This window comes from Leucoraja erinacea, chromosome 13, assembly GCF_028641065.1.
Source record: "Leucoraja erinacea ecotype New England chromosome 13, Leri_hhj_1, whole genome shotgun sequence".
NCBI lineage: Eukaryota > Metazoa > Chordata > Chondrichthyes > Rajiformes > Rajidae > Leucoraja > Leucoraja erinaceus.
This window is the reverse complement of record NC_073389.1, coordinates 48,086,438-48,110,220: the sequence shown is the minus strand read 5'-3', so window position 1 is coordinate 48,110,220 and position 23,783 is coordinate 48,086,438. Positions and strand designations below refer to the sequence as shown.

Genomic DNA, 23,783 nt, shown 5'->3' with positions numbered 1-23,783 from the left:
AGGATTTTAATTTATTTACAGGACAAGGAAAGGCTCTTGGATGCTAGAAATATCTATTTTAATCGGTTCACAAAGAATAACACATCAACACCAAGACAGAAAGGTAGATCAATCAGAGTGCATTCATATCTATACTATTACTAAAACTCTCATCTTGACCACGTTATTTTTAAATTTGTTTTTAAAAACGGTACCCTATATCGCTCGGATATATTTGCCACCTTACTCACCGTTCTCCTCTGCTCCAAGTGCATCAAGGTTTGTTCCGACCGGTGGAATATTACAAAAGTTATGAAGGTTTAAATAATCATGAGACCAGCAGATTGGTCTTCTCCCCTGTCAGTCACCATGAAGGTTACGCCCCTTCCGCCACCCGCTGGAGAATAAAGTCCGTGAGCACATCCAGAAGCTGCCCGTCGAGAACCGCCCGTCCCGAAGGTGCAAGAATAAAGCTGAAGCAGCGGAGTGTGGGCTGTGTTCGCGGGCGGGGGCTGTGAGCGCAACAGGCTCTCAATACATTATTTGTGTTTATGCATTCAGTATCGTTAGAGTTCTACAGTAGTGTACAATTTCTTTACTCATGTGGCTCCAGTTTCAGTTTAGTTTATTGTCATGTGTGCCGAGATGCAGTAAAAAGCTTTCACAGTGATCGATTGATCGGCCCCTTTGGGTGACATTCACACCCGTCTTTGAGGATTGTCCTTACAGCACTCAGCTCCTCAATGTCCAGCAGAAGAACCATAGATAAGGGGATTACAGCTGGCTGTGCCTGTGGTGTCCTTGTCATTTCAATGAGTAACACATGTTGTGGCATTCTGCTCACTTAGTTCAGTTTAGTTTAGAGATACAGCGCGGAAACAGGACCTTCGGCCCACCAAGTCCGCACCGACCAGCGATCCCCGCACACTAACACAATCCTACACACACACTAGGGACAATTAACACCCATACCAAGCCATTTAATCTACAAACCTGTACGTCTTTGGAGTGTGGGAGGAAACCGACGATCTCGGAGAAAACCCAAGCACTCACAGGGAGAACGTACAAACTCCATACAGACAGCACCCGTAGTCGGGATACAACCCAGGTCTCCGGCGCTGCAATTGCACTAAGGCAGCAACTCTACCGCTGCACCACCATGTTTCCCCATTAATGTCGGAATAACAGCTAACAGTAATCTCAGCATTAACCCATGAGGGAATACCTGTTCAATACAGACACCTGGCTGGTCCTAGGCTTCAAATATTGGAGACCCCATGATTGGTGTAAAAATATGTTAAAAAGATTGTCTCTGTGAGTCTTCATCACATTTATTTATATCAATATTTCTGCTTCAGTGAAAATATACAGGAAAGCAAAAGAAAATGATCCTACATTGAAGGGAGTGTTTAATTGTCATATGTACAGACAACAGGACAACACAATTCTTAGTTAACAGGCCCGTAAACACAATACATAATAACAAAATAGATAATATTTAATTTTAAAAATTACAATAGATTAATACCAGTGCAAAGAAACCTTAAGTCCTTAGTGCAACTAACGACAGTCCACAGTTCATAGCTGAGGGTTGTGTTGTGTAGTGTGGTGTTCAAGTGCCTGATGAGGCAGCAATTATCCGTGAGACGGTGCTGCGTATGCAGCTGCAGCGCGCCTGCAGTCCGTCTGCCTTTCTGCTTTCTTTGTCTTATCGTTAATGTTAGATGTATGTTTTAGTCTATTTTTAGTGGTGTATTATGTGGGGGGGTGGGGGAAACTTCTTTTTTTTTAAATCTCTTCCTTCAACGGAGATGCGACCTTTTTCCGTGTCGTTTCTCCGTTCGCGCTGAGGCCTAACATCGAGGAGCTGGCGGCCTCCAACTGGAATCTCCGGTTGCAGAGCCTGTGGACTTACCATCGCGGACCTGACTGACTTCGCAGGCTGTGGTTGCGACTCGGCTTCGGAGGCTTCGTCCACGGACCCTGTAGACTGCAACATCGGGAGAATGCAGGCCCCTGGTTGGCAACCGATTTTCGGGAGATCCGACAGCAGCAGCTTCGTCCACCCCGAATTGTAAGGCTTGAATCGGCCCGTTCGCAGGGCCTTTCATCGCCCGGCGTGGCTTAAAATTGGCCACGGGATCTTCCATCGCCCAGCAGGGGCTTCAACTTCGCGAGCCTCGATCGCCTCAACCCAGCGGTTTGGCTGCCTGAACCCAGGAGAAGAAGCAAGGAAGAGATAAGACTTTTTTTTAACATTCCATCACAGTGAGGAGGTGCCTGGAGGAGAATCACTGTGATGGATGTTTTTGTTAAATTGTGTTTTTTGTTGTTTTTTTTACTGTTCTGACTGCATGGTAACGGAATATTGTTTAAACTTGTTTTTGAATGACAAATAAAGAAATTCAAATTCAAATGTTGTTGGGTAGAAACTATTCCTGAACCTGGTAGTCGTGGATTTCAGGCTCCTATCCTTCCCAATTGTGAGAGTGAAATAAGAACGTGGCCTGGGTGTTTGGGTCTTTGATAAATATCCCCATCAGTTACCAGGTAGACGTGATACAGAAGCAATTGATCATGTTCTCTTTGAGTTTGAAGAAAGGTCTCGATATGAAACGCCACCCATTCCTTCTCTCCAGAGATGCTGCCTGTCCCGCTGAGTAATTCCAGCATTTTGTGTCGATCGTCAATTTAAACCAGCATCTGCAGTTCTTTGTTTCAGATGCAGTATAATGTGGATAAATGTGAGGTTATCCATTTTGGTGTCAAAAACGGGAAAGCAGTTTGGGGGGGAGATCTGGGTGTCATAAATACCCCATTGAGGTAGGCATCAGGTAGATAAAGTGGTATACAAAAGAAGTAAGGAGCAGGGAGGTTCAAGCACAGGGTTGATCACACCTGGAGTTTCTCTTTGAGTCTCCAAATCTGAGAAGGACAGATCTCGATAGAGGGAGTGCAAACGGTTCACCAGACTGATTCCTGGGATGTCTCTGTCTTATGAGAAAGACTGGATAGACTTGGTTTATACTCTCTAGAATGAGATAGAGGGGATCTTATAGAAACTTTTTCTTAAGGGTCTAGATCGTCAATTTTAGGGAAGTCCAGGACAAGGGGTCACAGCAAGTTCTTTAAACCGAGATGAGAAGAACTTTTTCACACAGAGAGTGGTGAATCTCTGGAACTCTTCCACAAATGTTTTGAGGCTCTTGGCTAATTGAGGGAGTTAGAGTGGGTTGTGGCTAAGGGGATCAGGGGCTCAGAGAAGGCAGGTAGGATACTGAGTTGGATGATCAGCCATGATCAGGTGCAGGCTCGAAGGGCCGAATGGCCTACTCCTGCACCTAATTTCTATGTTTCTATGTTTCAGTAGGGGTGGGTTGTGGATGAAGTGCAAGAATTGACTGCAATATTTCAGTGCACCTACAAGTTATGCAGTAGGGGGTGGCATTGTACCACCACAAATCAAAGGGACACAAAAACAGGGACCTGGAAATAAAATGGATTTTATTTTAATCCTATGAATGCAAATGGTTGCAGCCCTGCCCAATTCTCCATTATTGTGTCCACAAATGTTCGGCATTGTGATCATTTATCAATGAATAATGTTTTCAGCACCAACAATAGATACGATATTCACAAGTGTGCAGCATATCTCGAGTATGCAATGTTTGTTAAAGGATAATAATTCCATTCTCTATTATTTTTTTATCAAGCTAGGGATTAACCATAATTCAATCAGGGAGTGAGAAAGAGCAAGTCCAGAGAAATACATGCCCAATGTACTCAGCAGGCAAGGCTATAACAGAGGACCACGAGCATTTTAAACAGCAAAATCAAACTATCATTTTGGCTGAATTAGCTTTCTCCCACAAATCAAAGACGCACAAGAATTGCAGAACAAGAAAAAGTTAGAATTAATTTTAAATTGCAGGGAAGGGGGAGGGTTGGAAAGAAAAAAGGGAATGTCAGATAGAATGGAGGCCGAGAGATGCTCTCAGATGCAAATTGTGGAGGTGTTGGCTGCAAGTAGCCATAAGTGGTTCTTCTGTAACCACGAGAGGCATTTAATTGAAGTGTTTACTCCATTTCTCCCTCCATGAATACCGCCTGACCTGCTGAGTATATCCAGCATTTCCTGCTTTTAATTCAGATTTGCAGCATAATTTTTTTGTTTTCGATGTAGTCGAGAAAAATAAGCAAGCTTCCATATTGCACCCAAATTTACAGAATTCATGAACTCCATGCATGGAAAAGTGTCGATTATATTCTTCTGCAGTTTAGTTTAGTTTAGTGTATTGTCACATGTGCCAAGGTACAGGGGAAAGCTTTTGTTGCGTGCTAAACCAGTCAGCTGAAAGACAATATATCATTACAATCGATCTTACTTCATCCATCAAATTCGTCTATTAGTAGCATCCAATTTGTTTCTGAATATGTGGCATACAAATGATACCATAAATCTTTTGCTGCTTGGCCAAAAAAATTCTGCCTGACTTATTAACATTTTCCTCAGTTCCAGTGTTATCATTTTTAATTTACCAAGCGTGAACCATGAAAGCCCAGGATAACGGTAAAAATGCTTCCAAATACCACCACCCACGGCACCCTATATGGAATCACGACTATTACACCATTTAATTGGCATTTATTTACATTTAATTTATTTTATTTTGCGTCACTATTTAGTGATTGCTATGGTGGTTAGCCTTGCCCGACCTACATTAGTGTTCAATAAAATACACTCATATGTAAGGCAATGTCCATTTAATTTGGCTGCACTTCAAGCACAATTATAAGTGAATTAGTAGTGCTATTTGTGGATGTGCTTTAATAACTGAATAAAAGCGAACACATAGAAATTTCTCTTTGTTCTGGCCTTTCGTGGATGCCACAGGTTTCATGAAGCACTATTCATTGTTGTCTTTTGTTACACAGCAAATGTGGCCAAAGCTATACAGACGGAAGAATGCATTTCTCCCATCAAATTTTCTCTTCCTAATGTTCTTCCAACCCTCGAGAAGAAGGCTGTTCATATTGAGGTAACAAATCTGATTTGCTTTCCTTATTATGTCATCTGTAATGTGGCCAGCAGCTTACATATTAACTATCGGAAACCGTATTCCCTGTAATAGAAGGAAACGCTGAAAGAAGTTAACGATGAAGATAGCAGAGCATCAAAATGGCAACAAAAAAAGGAAGACATTGAAATAGATCTTGAGGCGGAGAAATTAAGAAAAGGTACGTCTCTAGTCCAATTTTAAATTCAGCGGCGGTAACTCACCTACACTGTGAGCATTTATTTGAAACAATGAGTTCTTTGCCTACAAGAGAGGTTTAGTCATAGACTCACACAGCGTAGAAACAGGCCCTTCAGCCCAACATGTCCCAGCTACATTAGTCCCACCTGCCTGCCTTTGGCCCATAACCCTGCAAACCTATCCTATCCATGTACCGGTCTAATTGTTTCTTAAACATTGCAACGGTTCCTGCCTCAACTACCTCCTCTGGCAGCTCGTTCCGTACACCCACCACCCTTTACGTGAAAAAACTCCCCTCAGATTCCTATTAAATCTTTCCCCCTTCACCTTAAACCTAAGTCTTATGTTCCTCGATTCCCCTACTCTCTCCATGGCATGGAGTTCCCGAGTCGGCCTCTTCTTACCAGAGACCACGGGCTTCACATTGATAGAGTCCACCAGCCCTGCGTTTGGAGCTTTGATCCCCAGCAAAAGGATCGCAAGCTCCGTGATGTTAAAGTTCCGCAGACTCCCCGCGGCTTGGAGCGCCGGGTCGGTCTCCAGGAAAGGCCGCCAACTCCACGATGTTAGGCCGTTGTGGGGACAGAGATACGGTACGGAAATAAATCGTATCTCCGTCGAGGTAAGAGATTGAAAAAAGGTTTCCCCACCCCACCCCCCCACCCCACATAAAACAAACCAAGGAACACCAAAACATACTTTTAACACAAACTAAAAATAACAAAAAGAAGAAAGGACAGACAGACTGTTGGCGAGGCAGCCACTGCTTGCCCACAATTAGACACCAGATGGAGGTTTCCCCGAGGTCATCCTTGCACCTTTACCTCCTTCCGTTTTGAGGTTGCCTTGGAGAGCTCGTTTTAATAGTGTGAGATGCATGTCTCATGGGTCAGCTCACAGATGCCATTGCTTCAGTATCTCGGTATGCCTAAAAATAAAAGCAGCACTTGTGAAACGTGCAAATCAGGTTTGACTTTTTTTAGAGGGAGAAATAATGCCAACAAATTTCTAAAAGTCAGCATGTCCTGATTTTGCAAACTATCTTTTAATGACTTCTGATTAGTCACTGTTGCTACAACAGTTCCATTTATTGTCACGTGTACTGAGGTACAGTGAAACACTTTTTTTATTGCAAGCTCTCCAGTCAGCAGAAAGACTATACATGATTATAATCAAGACGTCCACGTATCCTGTACGGATACAAGATAAAGGGAATAACGATTAGTGCAAGATAAAGCCCAGAAAAGTTGGATTAAAGAGAGTCTGAGGGTCTCCAATGAAACATAGAAACATAGAAAATAGGTGCAGGAGTAGGTCATTCGGCCCTTCGAGCCTGCACCGCCAATCAATATGATCATGGCTGATCATCCAACTCAGTATCCCGTACCTGCCTTCTCTCCATACCCCCTGATCCCTTTAGCCACAAGGGCCACATCTAACTCCCTCTTAAATATAGCCAATGAACTGGCCTCAACTACCTTCTGTGATTCAGATTCAGATTCAGATTCAGATTCAATTTTAATTGTCATTGTCAGTGTACAGTACAGAGACAACGAAACGAATTCTCTGTGGCAGAGAATTCCAGAGATTCACCACTGTGTGTGAAAAATGTTTTTCTCATCTCGGTCCTAAAAGATTTCCCCCTTATCCTTAAACTGTGACCCCTTGTTCTGGACTTCCCCAACATCGGGAACAATCTTCCTGCATCTAGCCTGTCAAACCCCTTAAGAATTTTGTAAGTTTCTATAAGATCCACCCTCAATCTTCTAAATTCTAGCGAGTACAAGCCGAGTCTATCCAGTCTTTCTTCATATGAAAGTCCTGACATCCCAGGAATCAGTCGGGTGAACCTTCTCTGTACTCCCTCTATGGCAAGAATGTCATAGGTAGTTGGTAGCTCGGGGCCACTCTCTAGTTGGTGATAGGATGGTTCAGTTACCTGATAACAGCTGTGAAGAAACTGTCCCTGAATCTGGAGGTGTAATTTTTCATACTTCTATGCCTCTTGCCTGATGGGAGAGGAGAGAAGAGGGGGAGTCCAGGGTGAGACTTGTCCTTGATTATGCTGGTGACCATGCTGACTGAGGTAGCATGAAGTGTAGATGGAGTCAAAGGAAGGGAGATTGCTTTTCATGATGGCCATACCCACAATGAAGTAACTAGCACAATGTGCAAAATATGGAGTAACCCCAATTTCTAGGCCCCGTGAATAGTCCAGCCAACCACAAGAGATCATTGAATAGACAGATGGGCAGACTTACTTAACACTATCGTGTAAAGGCGATTAAACGAGGCAAAAGCAGTGTATTGAACAGAGGCCGCTGACATACAGGGTAAAGGTAAGAACTCATAGGAAGCAAGAGAGCAGATGGTCCCGGTACAGTACATTGTTTACTTCATCAAATGCTTCAGCACACAATATTATAGATCATGAAATTCCCTTTATTTGTGATACATGCACAAATATATAACATTAAAATGTTCAGATACTTGGGTTAGACTAATTTGGCCCCAGCATTCTGTTGCCTAAATGCAAGTCCAACTGGTAATTCTGGCATTAATGCAAATTCCCATACTGTATTTAAATATTATTTTCCTGAACGTTATGCATCAATCTCTCAATTTGACTGGGGATTATCTATTGCTTTCGGGGTTTAACAGACTAGCTTTTAAATCCAAATTACTGCTTTGGTCAGGTTGTTTTTCTCCTGTCACATGCATAACCTGCACCTAGGAACGTTAAAGATATCTAGCCCACCGCTCTCCACACTATCTTCAAACATGTTACATAGAAACATAGAAAATAGGTGCAGGAGTAGACCATTCGGCCCTTCGAGCCTGCACCGCCATTCAATATGATCATGGCTGATCATCCAACTCAGTATCCTGTACCTGCCTTCTCTCCATACCCCCTGATTCCTTTAGCCACAAGGGCCACATCTAACTCCCTCTTAAATATAGCCAATGAACTGGCCTCAACTACCTTCTGTGGCAGAGAATTCTACAGATTCACCACTCTCTGTGTAAAAAATGATTTTCTCATCTCGGTCCTAAAAGATTTCCCCCTAATCCTTAAACTGTGACCCCTTGTTCTGGACTTCCCCAACATCGGGAATAATCTTCCTGCATCTAGCCTGTCCAACCCCTTAAGAATTTTGTAAGTTTCTATAAGATTCCCCCTCATCTTCTAAATTCTAGCAAGTACAAGCCGAGTCTATCCAGTCTTTCTTCATATGCAAGTCCTGCCATCCCAGGAATCAATATGGTGAACCTTCACTGTACTACCTCTATGGCAAGAATGTCCTTCCTCAGATTAGGAGAGTAAAACTGTACGCAATACTGCAGGTGTGGTCTCACCAAGACCCTGTACAACTGCAGCAGAACCTCCCTGCTCTTATACTCAAATCCTTTTGTTGAAAGACAGGTATAATTTTCACTCTTTCCCCACTTCAGGGATTCAAAGTAGTTTAGTGTCAAAGTAGTACTTTGAAGAATAGTCAACATTGTTTTAAACATTGCAACCAATGTGCACAATGAGACAACACCAACAGCAAAGTTATTATGAAGATAGATACAAAATGCTGGTGTAACCCTGCGGAACAGGCAGGGGTCGAGACCCTTCTTCAGACTGATGTTATTATGATGTTTATTATGAAACCTTATTTAGAAGGTACCCGACAACAACATTTATCCAGGACATTTCTGTGGACTCATTCCAAGGGACTGATTATTTTCCCTGAGAGGCGAGGTGGTGCCAATATTTTTGATTATTATTTAGATATGTAGACCGGCACCTTGGTCAGCATGGGCAAGTTGGGCCAAAGGACTTGTTTCCGTGCTGTACAACCCTGCGACTCTATATATAGAGGAAGCTTGCCCTGAGGATTCTTGAATACGGGCAGCGAGTAAACCTTCATAGACTAAGTACCTTCACTAATGTTATGGTAAATTGAAAAATGCATAACCATGTCAGAATGCGAAAAGATCTGTGGTATACATGTAGGTGCCTGTTTACAGCTGAAGGCAATTGCCGTCTTGTTTCAAAAGCCAGGATATAAAAATAATTGAAATATTCTAAAAGTTAAGTGCACATAGTTTCTTCCTTCTTATGTGAGCTTACCAAAGGCATTTTCAATTAAAATGGGAAAGAGAAACAATTAGGTCTCATTTGTTGCTACAAGAAACTGCAGATGCTGGAACCTTGAGTAAAATACAAAGTGCTGGGGTAGGCAGCATCTCTGGAGGACGTTTCGTGTCGGGATCCTTCCTCAGACTGAAAAGCCAAGAGTATGAAGAAGGGTCCTGACTAAATCGTCATCCTCCATTGATTTTGCGTGACCCACTGAGTTACTCCAGGACTTTGTGTTTTAGGTCTCATTTAATGTTGAGCTTGATAGCACCAAGCGGTTTAGCGAGTCCACGGCATTTTTAAACAAGGCTGACAATTAACTTCTCAGCCCATGTGAGTAGACTTCTCTTATCACTTTCTTGTTCCTGGTTTTTGAACTGTTGCTGATTTATCTCAATTCTTGCCTGACACAGCAATGTATTTGACAGGGATTGCGGCTGCATTTAATGGGATCTTTGTGTTTGGTTACTGCTGCAATTTGGCTGCTTCGCTTATTCCCCTAAAGTGATTTCAGAAAATGTTGGTCCCTATCCTCTGGATGGACAAGATAGGAGGTGAGGTAGCACCAACCCCGTCAAGCCCTGCCAAGTACGGAGGCACAGTGGCGTAAAGGTAGAGTTATAGCACTTGTAGCGCCAGAGACCCAGGTTCGATCCCGACTACAGTTGCTGTCTGTGCGGAGTTTGTATGTTTTTCCCGTGACTGCATGGGTTTTATCCGAGTTCTTTGGTTTCCTCCCACATTCCAAAGACGTACAGGTTTGTAGGTTAATTGGCTTGGTATAAGTGTAAATTGTTCCTAGTGTGTGTTATTGTGCGGGGATCGTTGATTGGCACGGACTCGGTGGCCCGATGGGCCTGTTTCCACTTTGTATGATCCTACGACACTAGTACCTATATCGACCACCTCATTTAGTTTATTGTCACATGTAGTTAGGTACAGTGAAAAGCATTTGTCGCTGGCTATCCAGTCAGAAGAAAGGCAAAACATGATTCCAATCGAGCCATTTACAGTATACAGATACACGATAAGGGAATAATGTTTAGTGCAAGGTAAAGCTAACAAAATCTGATCAAGTATAGTCCGAGAGTCACCATAGAAGTAGATAGCACTGCTCTCTGGTTGTGGTAGGATGGTTCATTGCCTGATAACAGCCTCTGGCAGCTCATTCCATATATCCACCACCCTCTGTGGGGAAAATGTTGCCCCTCAGGTTCCTATTAAATCTTTCCCCTCTCAACTTAAAACCATGATCTCTGGTTCTTCATTCCCCTGCAGATGCTATTGAGATTTTGCCATTTCAAGATTATAGATACCAATGATCTAAATTATTCACATGTATAACATTTTAATAAATGTACATTTTTGTCCACCTACTCATCAGAATACGTGCAGGCAGAAAGGAGGTGGAAGGACATGGTCGAGAAAGATATCTTGGAAAACCTGGAAAAGGATAGAAGGGAAAAGCAGGAGAAAGAAAGAGATGCCCAATTTTTCAAGGAAGCCCTTGAAAGTGGAGACCAAGAGCAAGAGGAAATCAATGAGATGAAGGAAACAGAACCGCAGAAAGTTGCAAACGATTCACTGCTGGACGATACCAAGGAAATAGATGACTCTTTTTCATTGTCAGAGAGCTCCAATAAAACTCCTTCCAGGCTCCGGAGACGTTACAGATTCACAGAACAAACTGAGAATCTACACCAAGGACTTCCTGTTTGCAAACTATCGTATGCGGCCCAAAATAACATCAAAAGGCGACAAGACAAGCAGGAAAGCAAGGAGTCGCTGGACCTGGGCGCTTCCTTCAGCAGTTACGAGCCATCCTTTGGGAAGCTCAGTAGTCGGATGAATGAACTGAGGCAACACACTGGGGACAGGCCAAGCGAGAAACCCGAGAACCGCCTTCCGTCGCCTTCAAAGAATGATAAGAAGAACACCTTCATAGAATCGTTATTTCGATCAGGCGATACTATAGAAAATAAAATCTGCAAGGACAGTGAGGCCGACGCCTCTGACAAACTAAAACAACTGCAGAAAAATAAACAGACCAGTCGAATTCAGGTTACCACTAAAAACAGATTGAATCTTCTGGATCCTGAGTTGCTGCCTGTAAGGGTTTTGGAATCATCTGCAGATGAAAATGAAAAACTTGTTTTACAATGATTAAATAAATAAAATTATAAACTTTTTATGAAAAGAATTTCAAAGTTCTATCTCTTTTTCCAGCAAACAACAGTTGTCATTTGCTAAACTATGCATTTGCTTAACCTCCTGGGTACATTAGGCTATGACATTAACATGCACCATATTTTTTTTTAAAGGGGCAGGTATATGGGTTCTGAATGTTGATCATAGTTGCAGGACAGTGAAAGAAAGGAGGAGTGACAATGTTGGGGAAGAGAAATATTACAGTGATGGAGAGCGAGGATGGATGTCCAATAAAAAATATATCAAGTTAGAGCTAATAAATAATAGAGGCGTGTTTATATTATTTCCAGGTTTAGTATATACTAGACCCAAGTGCGGACCCGTTGGGCCTGGTTCCCCAAGGCAATATTCCACCACTGACCCATAGCACCCAACTGCGCAGGCGGGGCTGACGGGTTCCCATTGTGACGCGAGTCACGGCAACCCTCCTCCAACTGCGCAGGGGCGGCCGGCAAGTGGGAGCGCGACTGCGACGTTTTTAAACTTCAAAATGGCAATAAACTGTAAAATATAAGATTAATGTGAACGCATCTCACTCTCCCTTTTCAGTCCCCTATTCCCCATCTCCATTATCCTCCCTCTCCCCACCCTCCACCAACCCTCCTCTGCTTCCTCCCCTCACCTCCTCCCTCTTCCACCTCCCCTCCTCCATTACCTCGCCATCCCTCTTCCTACCCCTATCCTCCTCCATTCCCCCTCATCCCCCAGCGCTCCCTCCCCTCCTCTTCACCCTCCCTCTTCTTTCCCCTCTCCTCCTCCCCTCCCCAACTTCCTCCCCCACCTCTCCCTCCCTCTCCTTTCCCCTACCCCATCACTTCCACCCCCCTCCCTAACCCCTCTCCCCTCCCTAACCCCCTCCCTCTATCCCCCTGCTCCCCCACTCCTCACCTTCCCCGTACCCCCCCCCCCCCCACACAATGAAATGAAATTTTTTTAAAAAAAATGAAATTCTCAATGAAAATCACGTTTTTTTCTTTAAAATAACCTAAACACAATGTTAACTGTTAATGAAAACGGAAGTTTTTTTTTAGAATAAAATCAATGTCAATGAAAATCGAGATTTAAAAAAAATGAGATTCGGGATCCCATTGTGACGTCGAACGCTGCTGATGGCAGGGCAAGTGGAAAAGTATTTTTTGTAAAGTTAAAATTGTCAATAACTCTGAACAAAACTTGTTTAATTTACATCACAGGACAATGGTGTGTAAGGTGGACCAAAAATTGTAGCACTATCATGTACCGTTTAGGCGGAGTTTTGGGATGTCACGCACAAGCAAGCATACAAACAAGCAAGATGAGAGTTTTAGTAATATATAGATGCCGTTAAATAGTGGGAGAAATATTGAGAAGGATTTTGAGGCGAATACAGATATTTAAAAATGCCATAGAATGAAAGTGGGGGATATATAGACTGGATAGCAATGGGAGAAGTTAGCAAAGCCGTAGAGGATTTTCTAGAGTTTCCATGTTCAAGAGAACTTTTTTGATCAATACATTTCCGGTTCTACAAGGAAGGCAGTATTTTCGGACATAATGCCGTTAGGTCATGAAGAACAAGCATGAATGGGTGAACATTTAAGTAGTGATGATCATTATATCATAAGCTTTCGAATAGCTATTGGAAAGCCACAGTAGGGAGAATGAAAATAAAGAATACAACTCGAGGCCACAATTATATAAAGTGGTATGAGAACATAGTTCTCGGGGTGCTAGTGATTTATGTATATGGTTCATTGAAAGTAGCGGGGCTGTTGTGAAAATGTTTTTTTTTTAAAGTATATGGCATCCTGATCTTTACAAATAGATGATTTAAGTGCAAGTTCAAGACAGACACCATTACATTTATAACCTTTATAAAACTCTGAATATTGTGTCTTGATCCGGCTGCCAAATCTTAGTGGAGACATGAAGGCTTTCAGGAAGGGTGAAGAAGAAATTTACCAAAATATTTCAGGAAAGCGAATGGACTGTAGAAGCTGGGATTGTTCTCCTTAGGAAAGGGAATGTTGGAAGGGCATCCTATGGAGGTATTTGAAGTCATTAATGGATTTGGGAGAGTAGATGGAGAGAAACCATTTGCATGGGATAAGAACATAGGATGAAGCTAATTGGTAAAAGAACAAAAAATAACAAACTACTGCAGTGGTTAGGGCTTGGAATGTGCTTCCAGGGATGGTAGTTAAGAGGGGCCTGGACAAGTATCTGAAATAATCTGCAGCTTTCTGGATTGAGGGAGAGTAAAGTTAGCTGGATTAATGTTACAAAGAACAATTCTGTGAGTGTAATATTTGTTTCGATTCTTGCATTTTTCATGTAGTAAACAAATGCTGACATGTTTTACACTTTGTATGCACATAGATATCAATATTACTCATTCCATTGGATGAAATGGTGTTACCACCTCATATATGGGAGAAAGATAAACAAGGAATGCAATGAAAAGGTTTTTTCAGCAGTGATCTGGATCTCACTATCTGTAATTGTAAAGGAAATAATCACACGGGGCTTTCATACCATGCAGTGCATAGACACTTCATGGATGATATTATTGCAGGGTAATTGGATGTGAGGAAAACAACGAGTCGTTCTCTGAGGAGCCAGCCTAAGCCCGAAAGACCGAACATCTCCCTTTAATGGTTTATTGCTTCTGATACAAAGGCAATGATTTCAGGTCATTATTTTGAATGTGTAGGAAGGAATTACAGATGTTGGTTTAAAACAACGATAGACACTAAAAGCTGGAGTAACTCTGCGGGTCAGACCGCATCTCTGGAGAAAAGGAATAGGTGATGTTTTGGGTCGAGACCCTTCTTCAGCCTGAAGAAGGGTCTCGACCCAAAATGTCACCTATTCTTTTTCTCCAGAGATGCTGTCTGACCCGCAGTTACTCCAGCTTTTTGTATCGATCTTTATTATTTTGAATGGTTGCCTTTTTATACTGCCAATTCTGCATCATTACAAGTGAAATTATTCTTTATTAATAAATGGAAGTTGATTCAATGCCAAGATTTAAAAAAAAAATGTAAACGAAGTATTGAAGATCAAACTGATAACCAGGTAAACATAAAAATCTCCCAAATGCCAGCTACAAAGTCTGTTCATCTATGGATCTCATTATTGCCTGAGATTTAATTTGCCTATAAATTTCAGTTTTGTCTACATTATGCGTCAAAACTCCAAAATCGTCTTCATCAACACAAATTAGAGTATACAAATTTGAGATATAATTGCATCCCTAAACATTTTAAACACTATGTGAAATAAGGCATCAAAATTCTGCACCACTTACTGAAGTTTAGAGTCAGCACAAATTGTTCAGAACCAGGAAGCGCCGATATCAACCATGTTTTCATGGCAATAGAATGCGGCCAGAGCTTCCTCACAGGGAAAAGGCAGCAGAGTGTTAAACCTCCCGGACTTCTCACTTCCAACCCTCCCAACAACAAACTCAAGACTTATGCCCCTGTCCCACTTAGGAGACCTGAACGGAAGCCTCTGGAGACTTTGCGCCCCACCCAAGGTTTCCGTGCGGTTCCCGGAGGTTTTTGTCAGTCTCCCTACCTGCTTCCACTACCTGCAACCTCCAGCAACCACCTGCAACCTCCGGGAACCGCATGGAAACCTTAGATGGGGCGGAAAGTCTCCAGATGTTTCCGTTCAGGTTTCCTAGGTGGGACAGGGGCATTAAGTTATCCAGCCTTTATGAAATCCAGCCTTTATGCTGAATGGGAAAACTCTGCAAAGAGCAGAGTGAAATTTAAATAGATTACTCCCTGAAATGTGTTAAATGCAAAGGTTCATGCCACCAACCATGGATTATGGTAAATCTCTTTGTTAATTATTATCTATCCATCTAAAGGCAACTTTTACTTCCTCTCAAATTCAAATTCCCAATGTAATCACTGTGGTGGTACATCGCATAATACTCTGCCATTGTTGTACTGGCTAACGCCTGTTTCATTTCCAAGTCTGACAACCTTATGCCAATCACATCTACATCAAGCAGCAAGGAACTGCAGATGCTAGTTTGTGGTAAAAAGTAACACAAAGTGCTGGAGTGACTTCGCGGATCAGGCAGCATCTCTGGAGAACATGGATAGGTGACATTTTGGGTCAGGACACTTAAGAAGAGTCCCGACCCAAAACATCACCTATCCATGTTCTCCAGAGAAGCTGCCCAACTTGCTGAATTACTCCAGCACTTTGTGTCACATCTCTTGCCTTGTTCATCTCCTGCTAAGGTCTGATCCGGTCATGGGGTTTGCAAACCCAAGCTGCTGCCATATTCATAAAATGCCAGCAATTTTCCATTCAAGTGCCAACAGTTCAGCTGGTAGCTGGTGGGTCTGACCCACTTAACTGGGCAGAAACCTGGGACTCAACTTTCTGCTCAGTTGATCACCAATCCTGAAACATCTAATGGACTTCAAACCTGCACCAATTCTGCAGCGATCATAGGTGAAAGCTGTTCATATCTAAACCCACATCAACACATTAATTAATTAATCAAGATACTCTATCAGTCAAGACAATCTGACTGCTCGAGTAACGATTCATTCATTAATCTGTTGATGTGGCCTTAGATATGAACAGCTTTTGCCTGTTATTGCTGAGATTGTGAGGCAGTTAACAGTTTAGTTTTAGTTTAATTTTGATACAAAGCGTGGAAACCGGCCCTTCGGCCCACCGAGTCTGTGCCGACCAGCGATCCCCATACACTAGCACTGTCCCATGTATTATTATTATAATTTTTTAAAGCATTCGGGATCTTTGTGATAGGGTAAGATTTCCCTGAACGTTCCAATCATCAACAACTGTATCTGGAAACACATCGGAACAGGGGTCAGGAGCATGGATGTGAAACTACAAAAAGTGCTAAAATTGCTGACCGCAGGGATAACTGCGTCTGCCCGTACAGTGGACGACAGAAATATGTCCCAGGATCAACAAGTTGCGCTGGCACTACTGTGTAACACCCAGCACGAAATAAATAATATCAGGAAAAGGGCCATACAACCGACATTGAACCCAAAATTTGCGGGACTGTGCAAACCTGGGGCCACAAAACCATCAATTCTCTTGTTCGTTGGCAAACTATCGAAGCAGGTAAAAGAGCTCGATGAAGAAGCCAAAACCTTGGGATTAATAAAAGGGACACCAACAAAAACACACTACAGCCAATGACAGCATCCCTACGCACCCACCAGCAGAACTGGTGAAAGCTCGAAGGCCCAGTTTTACAAACATGAGTCTTTTTTAGGCCATGGCCCAGGCCGGCCTTCTTGGAAGATGCGGGGAACCCCAAAGCCAACACCAACCAACCATAGAAACCAGGCACCAGCGCAACAACAGCGGAAGACCTACAAGAAGAAATAAACCTGCCACTGGTAACAATGGAGGTAGGTGGATCTGGTTCCCTAAAAGATATGGAGAGCATGGGTGTTGGGGGGAGACTACACTGGGTTTTGAATGCATGGAGCATGCTAACTACCGATACTTACATCTTAAACAGTATCCAGGGTTATACAATAGAATTTATACACAAGTACAGCCCTCCAGTTGAACATAGACCGAACCGAATGTTCGTACTCTCTGATAAAGAAAAATCAGAGGCACAAGCTGAACTGGAGCGGCTTTACATAAAAGGTGTAATTGAGACAACCCAACATGAACCATTAGAATTCGTGTCCAATATTTTTACCAAAACCAAAAAAGATGGTGGTTGTCGCATCATCATAGATCTGACAAAATTAAATACATTTGTACAATATATTCACTTCAAAATGGAAACCTTTGTTACTGCTAAACAATTAATTTCCAAAGGGTACTACATGGCCAGCATCGATTTAAAAGATGCTTACTATTCAGTACCCATACGAGGTGACCACAGATGTTACTCAAAATTTAACTGGATGGGACAACTCTGACAATATAAAACACTGCCAAATGGGCTATCATCAGCCCCCAGGCTGTTCACAAAAAATTTAAAACCAGCCCTAGCGTTCCTACGGAAACGTAATCACATGGTTATGGCATATTTAGATGACATACTCATAGTGGGCATAACTTTAGAATTGGCTATACTAACTGTAACAGCCACAAAACAGTTATTCGAAAAACTGGGATTTATCATCCATCCAGTTAAATCTAAACTAACACCGTCCACTACTATGGACTATTTGGGATTCACCATTGACTCAGTTCACATGACGGTGACTCTACCTAAGGGAAAGGCTAGAGATTTAATAGAGGCTTGCAACAACCTCATTGACATCAGAAATCTATCCATCAGATTGGTAGCAAAAGTAATTGGTAAAATGGTGGCTGCTTTCCCAACCACACAATTTGGACCTCTATATTACCAAAACTTACAGAGAGCAAAAATACAAGCTCTAAAAATCAATGCAGGTCACTTTGACAGACCTATGAGACTACCAATCCAAGCCAAAACGGAACTAAAATGGTGGATAGACAACCTCTGGTTTTGTTCCAACCGAATCATTGTCAGTAACCCTTCTATGGTACTACAAACCGATGCCAGTGCACTTGGGTGGGGAGCCACCAATACCATCACCAGCTGTGGAGGTAGATGGACAGCACAGGAGGCATCTTTCTTACTCACACTGGGCATAAACTACTTGGAAATGTTGGGTGCGTTCCATGGCCTTAAGTCATATTGTACTGGGTCATATCACCAGCATGTTAGATTACAAATAGACAATACCACTGTGGTAGCATACATCAACCACATGGGTGGTAACAAATCGATATCATGTGACAATCTCGCTAATTCAATTTGGCAATGGTGCATCCAGATAGATATTTGGATATCAGCCACTTACTTATCAGGGAGGCTAAATTTAGTGGCAGACACCAGGTCACGCAAATTTAATGAAAACACCGAATGGATGTTGAACAAAATGGTATTTGCTGATATTGCAGCAAAATATGGTACACCAGATATCGATCTATTCGCATCCAGACTAAACAACCATATATCTAACTATGTTTCATGGGAACCAGATCCTGGGGCAGCAGCAACAGATGCATTCTCGCTGCATTGGGGGAAATTGTTTATCTATGCATTCCCTCCTTTCTGCCTCATCAGTTGGATATTAAGGAAAATACAACAAGACTCTGCGTCTGGTATTTTGGTAGTACCCGATTGGCCTACACAACCATGGTTCCCAGTGGTGCAAAACATGGTGTTAGAACCATGTATTAACATCCCACATAGACCAGACTTGTTACTACATCCCGTGACAGGGGATAGCCATCCATGCCATAAAAGCTTGAACCTGTTAATTTGTAGAGTTTAAAAATACCACTTCTACAACTGGGACTAACGGACCGAACGGCGATCATGACCTCGGCGGCCCAAAGACAATCAACTAAAAAACAATATCTGGTCTACATCAGGAAGTGGGAAATGTACTGTCAAAAGAACAACATCACCAACAGAAACATGAACATCCCGTCTGTTCTGGAATATCTGGCAGGCCTCCACTATGATGAGGGGCTAAGCTACAGTGCCATCAACAGCGCCAGAAGTGCCCTGTCGACTTACCTATGGCAAGGGACAGAGCGTTACACTGTAGGGACTCACCCTCTGGTAACAAAGCTCATGAGGGGAATATTTAATACAAATCCCTCAAAAACCAGGTACTCCCAAATTTGGGATGTAAGCATTGTCCTGAAAATGCTCAGGACCTGGTCTCCAGCATCAACTCTGTCCCTACAAAGACTAACTTTGAAAACAGTCATGTTAATGGCACTGGTCACGGCACAGAGGGTTCAGTCACTGCATAAAGTCAGACTGGGCAACATGACCTCCTCACCGGATTATATTACGTTCCACATCTACGAACTGGTTAAACAGGGATCAGCAGGCCTCAATATACAATTCAGGTCATACCTTTCAGATGACCGTCTATGTATAGTTAGACACCTGTCATTATACATAGAGAAAACAAAAATCCTAAGAGGCAATGAGAAGGGACTGCTGATCAGCCATAAGCAACCTCACAAAAGAGTGACGGTCCAGACCATCTCGAGATGGCTGAAACAGGTGCTGACACAGGCTGGGGTGGATACTAATGTTTTTAAATCTCATTCCACCAGGGCTGCAACTACATTGGCAGCAGTGCAACTGGATGTGCCCATGGACCAAGTCCTCAAAGCAGCAGGATGGTCAGGGGAAAGAACTTTCCAGTTATTTTACAATAAACCAGTGATGAAAGCTGGAACATTTGCAGAAATTTTTTTAAATTCTGTAAATTAATCAAACCCATAAAAGGGGTTATAATTTGTGTTAATAAATTTTATGATTTCAATGACGAATCATGTCCAAATTATGTTAACACTTATTCCTCCCACAGTCAAGGCAGACGTGATGCATGGACTCGTTTCCACGGCATGAAATCACAGATCTTTAAAATCTTCACGTAGTCACTCACGTGACTCCGAAGTAAAATAGTAAGATTAAACGAGAACTTACCAGTTTGAAGTTTGATTTGTATTTTATGAGGAGTTACGATGAGGGATTACGTGCCCTCCGCTCCCACCCTGATCATATACTTAGCTGGTATCTCTTCTCTAATCTTACTATGTTTAGTCATTACAGTTATCTGTGATTTCACACCGCTGCTTTGAAGAATGACACGCATGCGTCCTGGCGGGGTTCTTCAAGTAATCCCTCATCGTAACTCCTCATAAAATACAGATCAAACTTCAAACTGGTAAGTTCTCGTTTAATCTTACTATTTCTGTATACAACTATAAATCCCAAGAAGGAACAAGCAAAATTAGAGAAATTTAGTTAGGGTACCGGAAGAAATTAATGTTATCCTTCAAGTTAGATCAGTTTAATTAAAACAGCAATGAATCAGGGCACTGAACTGACAAAGTGGGTAGCAACAAAAATCTGCGGAGTTGTAACATTGGTATTTGAAATACACACTGTACAATGTCCCATTATACTGTGGCAGAGGCTGATTCAATCAAATACCTATAGCCTGCATTCCCGAATGATAGCCTTCTTCACATTTTGCTCTATATCAACTCTGCCTTCTCATTAGAGCACTTCACAAACTGTATTTTTATTAACTGAGCACATTTCCAAAGCTAAACTAGGGAATTTAGCATTGCACAATTTAAGCAAGACTGTTCACCAATACTATTGTATCACACTTGACAAATGTGTCCGTTAATAATCAATATACAAACTAACTTGACAATTAAGTGAGCTGAAGAGAAAGCTACATACTCACACATACAGTATAGTGTTATATTTTAGTGCACTTTGCATGCCATGTAGAAACAAGGAACTGCAGATGCCAGTTTACAAAAAAAGACACAAAGTGCTAGAGATACAAGATGCAAAGAATTTATTAGCCAAGTATGTAATGAATTGAAGTATACAATGAATTTGATTTGCCAAAATCATACCAGTCATACCAAAAAAGCAGCAAGACACACAACTACACAAAAATTAACATAAACATCCACCCCAGCGCACTGTGATGGAAGGCAATAACGTATTATCTTCTTCCCTCCTCTTCTCCCTTGGTCAGAGCAGTCGAACCATCTGCAGTCGATGCGATCCAAGCCCCCACGATCGGGGGGTTCGACGCTCCTGCAGCTGGAGCTCCCTAAATCGGTCCCTAACCAAGGGACCGCAAGTTCCACGATGTTAAATCCGTAGGCTCCCGCAGTTGGAGCTCCCGCAGTCAATCCCCAGCAAGAGGCCACCAGCTCCTCTATGTTAGGCCGCAGAGCGGACAAGATACGACACGGAAAAAAATCGCATCTCCGTTAGGGAAAGATATTTTTTTAAATCCTCCACTTCTCACATAATATAAACTAAAGATACACTAAAACTTACATTAACAACAAACTAAAAACAACTAAAGAAGAAAAGAATGAGACAGACGGTTGGCGAGGCTGCCATCGTGCAGCACCACCCAGTAACTCAGCGGGTCAGGCAGCATCCATGAAATACGTGGATAGGTGATGTTTCGAGTTGGGACTTTACTATAAATCAATGTATAAATTAATCTGAAGAAGGGTCCCAATCTGAATAGAATAGAATAGTTTCTTTATTGTCATTGTAACATGAACCATGTACCTGTACAACGAAATTTTAAAATGTCAGCCAGTCAGTGCACCATTCAAACATTTCTAAAAGCTAACGATACATACAAGATAAAGTATTAAAAGATAAACAACTAAAATAAATATCATGAAAATAGCACGGATAAACACCCAACCCTCCATCCTTCTGTCGATTTCACAGTGTACCACAGTCCCTTAGTCTGTATCGCCCCTGCGTTCCTTGGCGGCTACATTTAGTGCTTTTATAGCAGTGGGGTAAAAACTGTTTTTTAGTCTGTTCCTCCTTGTCCTTGTAGATCTGTACCGTCTGCCTGACGGCAACAGTTCAAACAGGGAGTGTCCGGGGTGGGAAATGTCCTTTATGATACTCTGTGATTTTTTGATGCAGCGGGAACTGTGTAAGTCCTCCAAGGTAAGGACGCGTACACACAGGCCCCCCTTGTGTGCGCAACGTTTCTGTGAAACGTCACCAATCCATGTTCTCCAGGGATACTGCCGGTTTATTGTGTTTGATAAATCACCAGATTCAGACAACAGAGTTTGATTTATGAAGTAATTTATGACACTACTAAATAAGGCACCTATACCCTCACGTATACCCTCACGTATCTCCGAATACACAGCAGAGCATGCCACAGGATGTCGCTGTTCTCGATCACCTGGCACCCTTGGCGACACAGTCCAAGGCTGCGGCTATCTCCAGCAAAAGGGGGCCCAACCCCATGCTCCCCATTCCCCATCATAAGCCCCCCTTGTGTGCGCAACGTTTCTGTGCTACTCGGATCCACCGAGTTATTCCAGCACTGTGACTTTGCATTCCTCAGCACTCAAGGCCAGGAAGAACCCTCCCTACAGCAAAGGAAGAATGGAGGGGAAAAAATTGAGAAATTCCAGATTTCAGCCAGACTCAAAGTCAAAGTTTATGTTCAGCAAGAAAATGGGTAGAAGGGGAAGTGTTATTCGTACTCTGTCCTAAGTGTCCTTTTGCACGATGCTGAGATGCACACATGGTTTTTTCTGCTTTTCATCACTGTATGGTTTCACTGAAATATGAAACACATCACTTTGGTTTCAGCTGATAGGAATGAAAATAATTTTGTACAAAAAATATATTGAGAGGAGCAGATTGTGTAAATGCAAAGTCATTTGCCCAGAGATGGGAATTGAAAACCAGAGGGCATAGGTTTAAGGTGGGGGGGGGGGGGGGTTAGAGGGGGAAGATTTAATAGGAACCCGAGGGGAAACTTTTTTTTTTAACCAAAGGGTGGTAGTTGTATGGGATGAGCTGCTAGAGACAGTTGAGGCAGGTACAATCGCTACATTTAAGAAACATATGGACAAGTACATAGATAGGATAGGTTTAGCGGGATATGGGCCGAACGCCAGCAGGTGGGACTGGTGCAGATTGTGCATATTGGTCGGCATGGGAAAGTTGGGCCAAAGAGCCTGTTTCCACACCGTATGACTCTTCTATGGTACGTATTTACTGCTGCCAGTGTAACACCCATCTGTAGACAATGGATGCTAATTTCAACACAAAACATCAGGTAAATATAATAATGTTGAGACTGGATGCTGATTGACTTAACAGCTGCCTGATATCTAATATAATCCAGGTCAGTGCTCGGTGATTTTTATTTCTTCTTACCTTACCCACGATGGGAGAAATCTCAGAATTTTTCTGCACTTCATGGTGTAATATGCTTTCAACAGAACGAGCAGCAGCATATGCATATTTAGCATTTGCTGATCATTTGGGAATCCTCTTGCCGCTCCCATGATAGACCTTAAGGCTTTGTCATTTACAAGGTGCTCCATATTGTTGCGTAACACACATTTTAATGATGGCACTCAGTTACTACAAGTGTACTGCAGCACCATTTGTACGCTGCCTGTTCTTACTCTTTCACTGTGGCTGAGCAGATATTAAACACAGTAATTTCGCGGATTAGAGGAGAAAGGAATTAAGTGTCAGCGACCACGACTTGGTCTTTAACCAACTGGAAGGTAACGTGTATTGATTACAGGACGCAAATCCATTATGATAGAATCAACGGACCAGATAGGGGAGTAGAGGAATGCCAAATAGAATTCAA

The 23,783-nt window shown here is 42.5% G+C and overlaps 1 protein-coding gene across 4 annotated transcripts in view; it reads left to right on the top strand.

Moving 5' to 3' along the window:
* Positions 1-11,579, top strand: part of LOC129703008 (lebercilin-like protein) — a 44,523-nt gene extending 32,944 nt beyond the window's left edge. For 3 of the 4 annotated variants that reach the window (XM_055645167.1, XM_055645166.1, XM_055645168.1), the window contains 4 exons: positions 22-103; positions 4,915-5,018; positions 5,112-5,217; positions 10,751-11,579. In XM_055645167.1, the coding sequence (XP_055501142.1) occupies positions 22-103; positions 4,915-5,018; positions 5,112-5,217; positions 10,751-11,529 (1,071 nt within the window). In that variant the 3' untranslated portion in view covers positions 11,530-11,579. The remainder of the gene's footprint in view (positions 1-21; positions 104-4,914; positions 5,019-5,111; positions 5,218-10,750) is intronic. The other variant, XR_008724488.1, reaches the window with a different exon arrangement.
* The last annotated feature ends 12,204 nt before the right edge of the window (positions 11,580-23,783 follow it).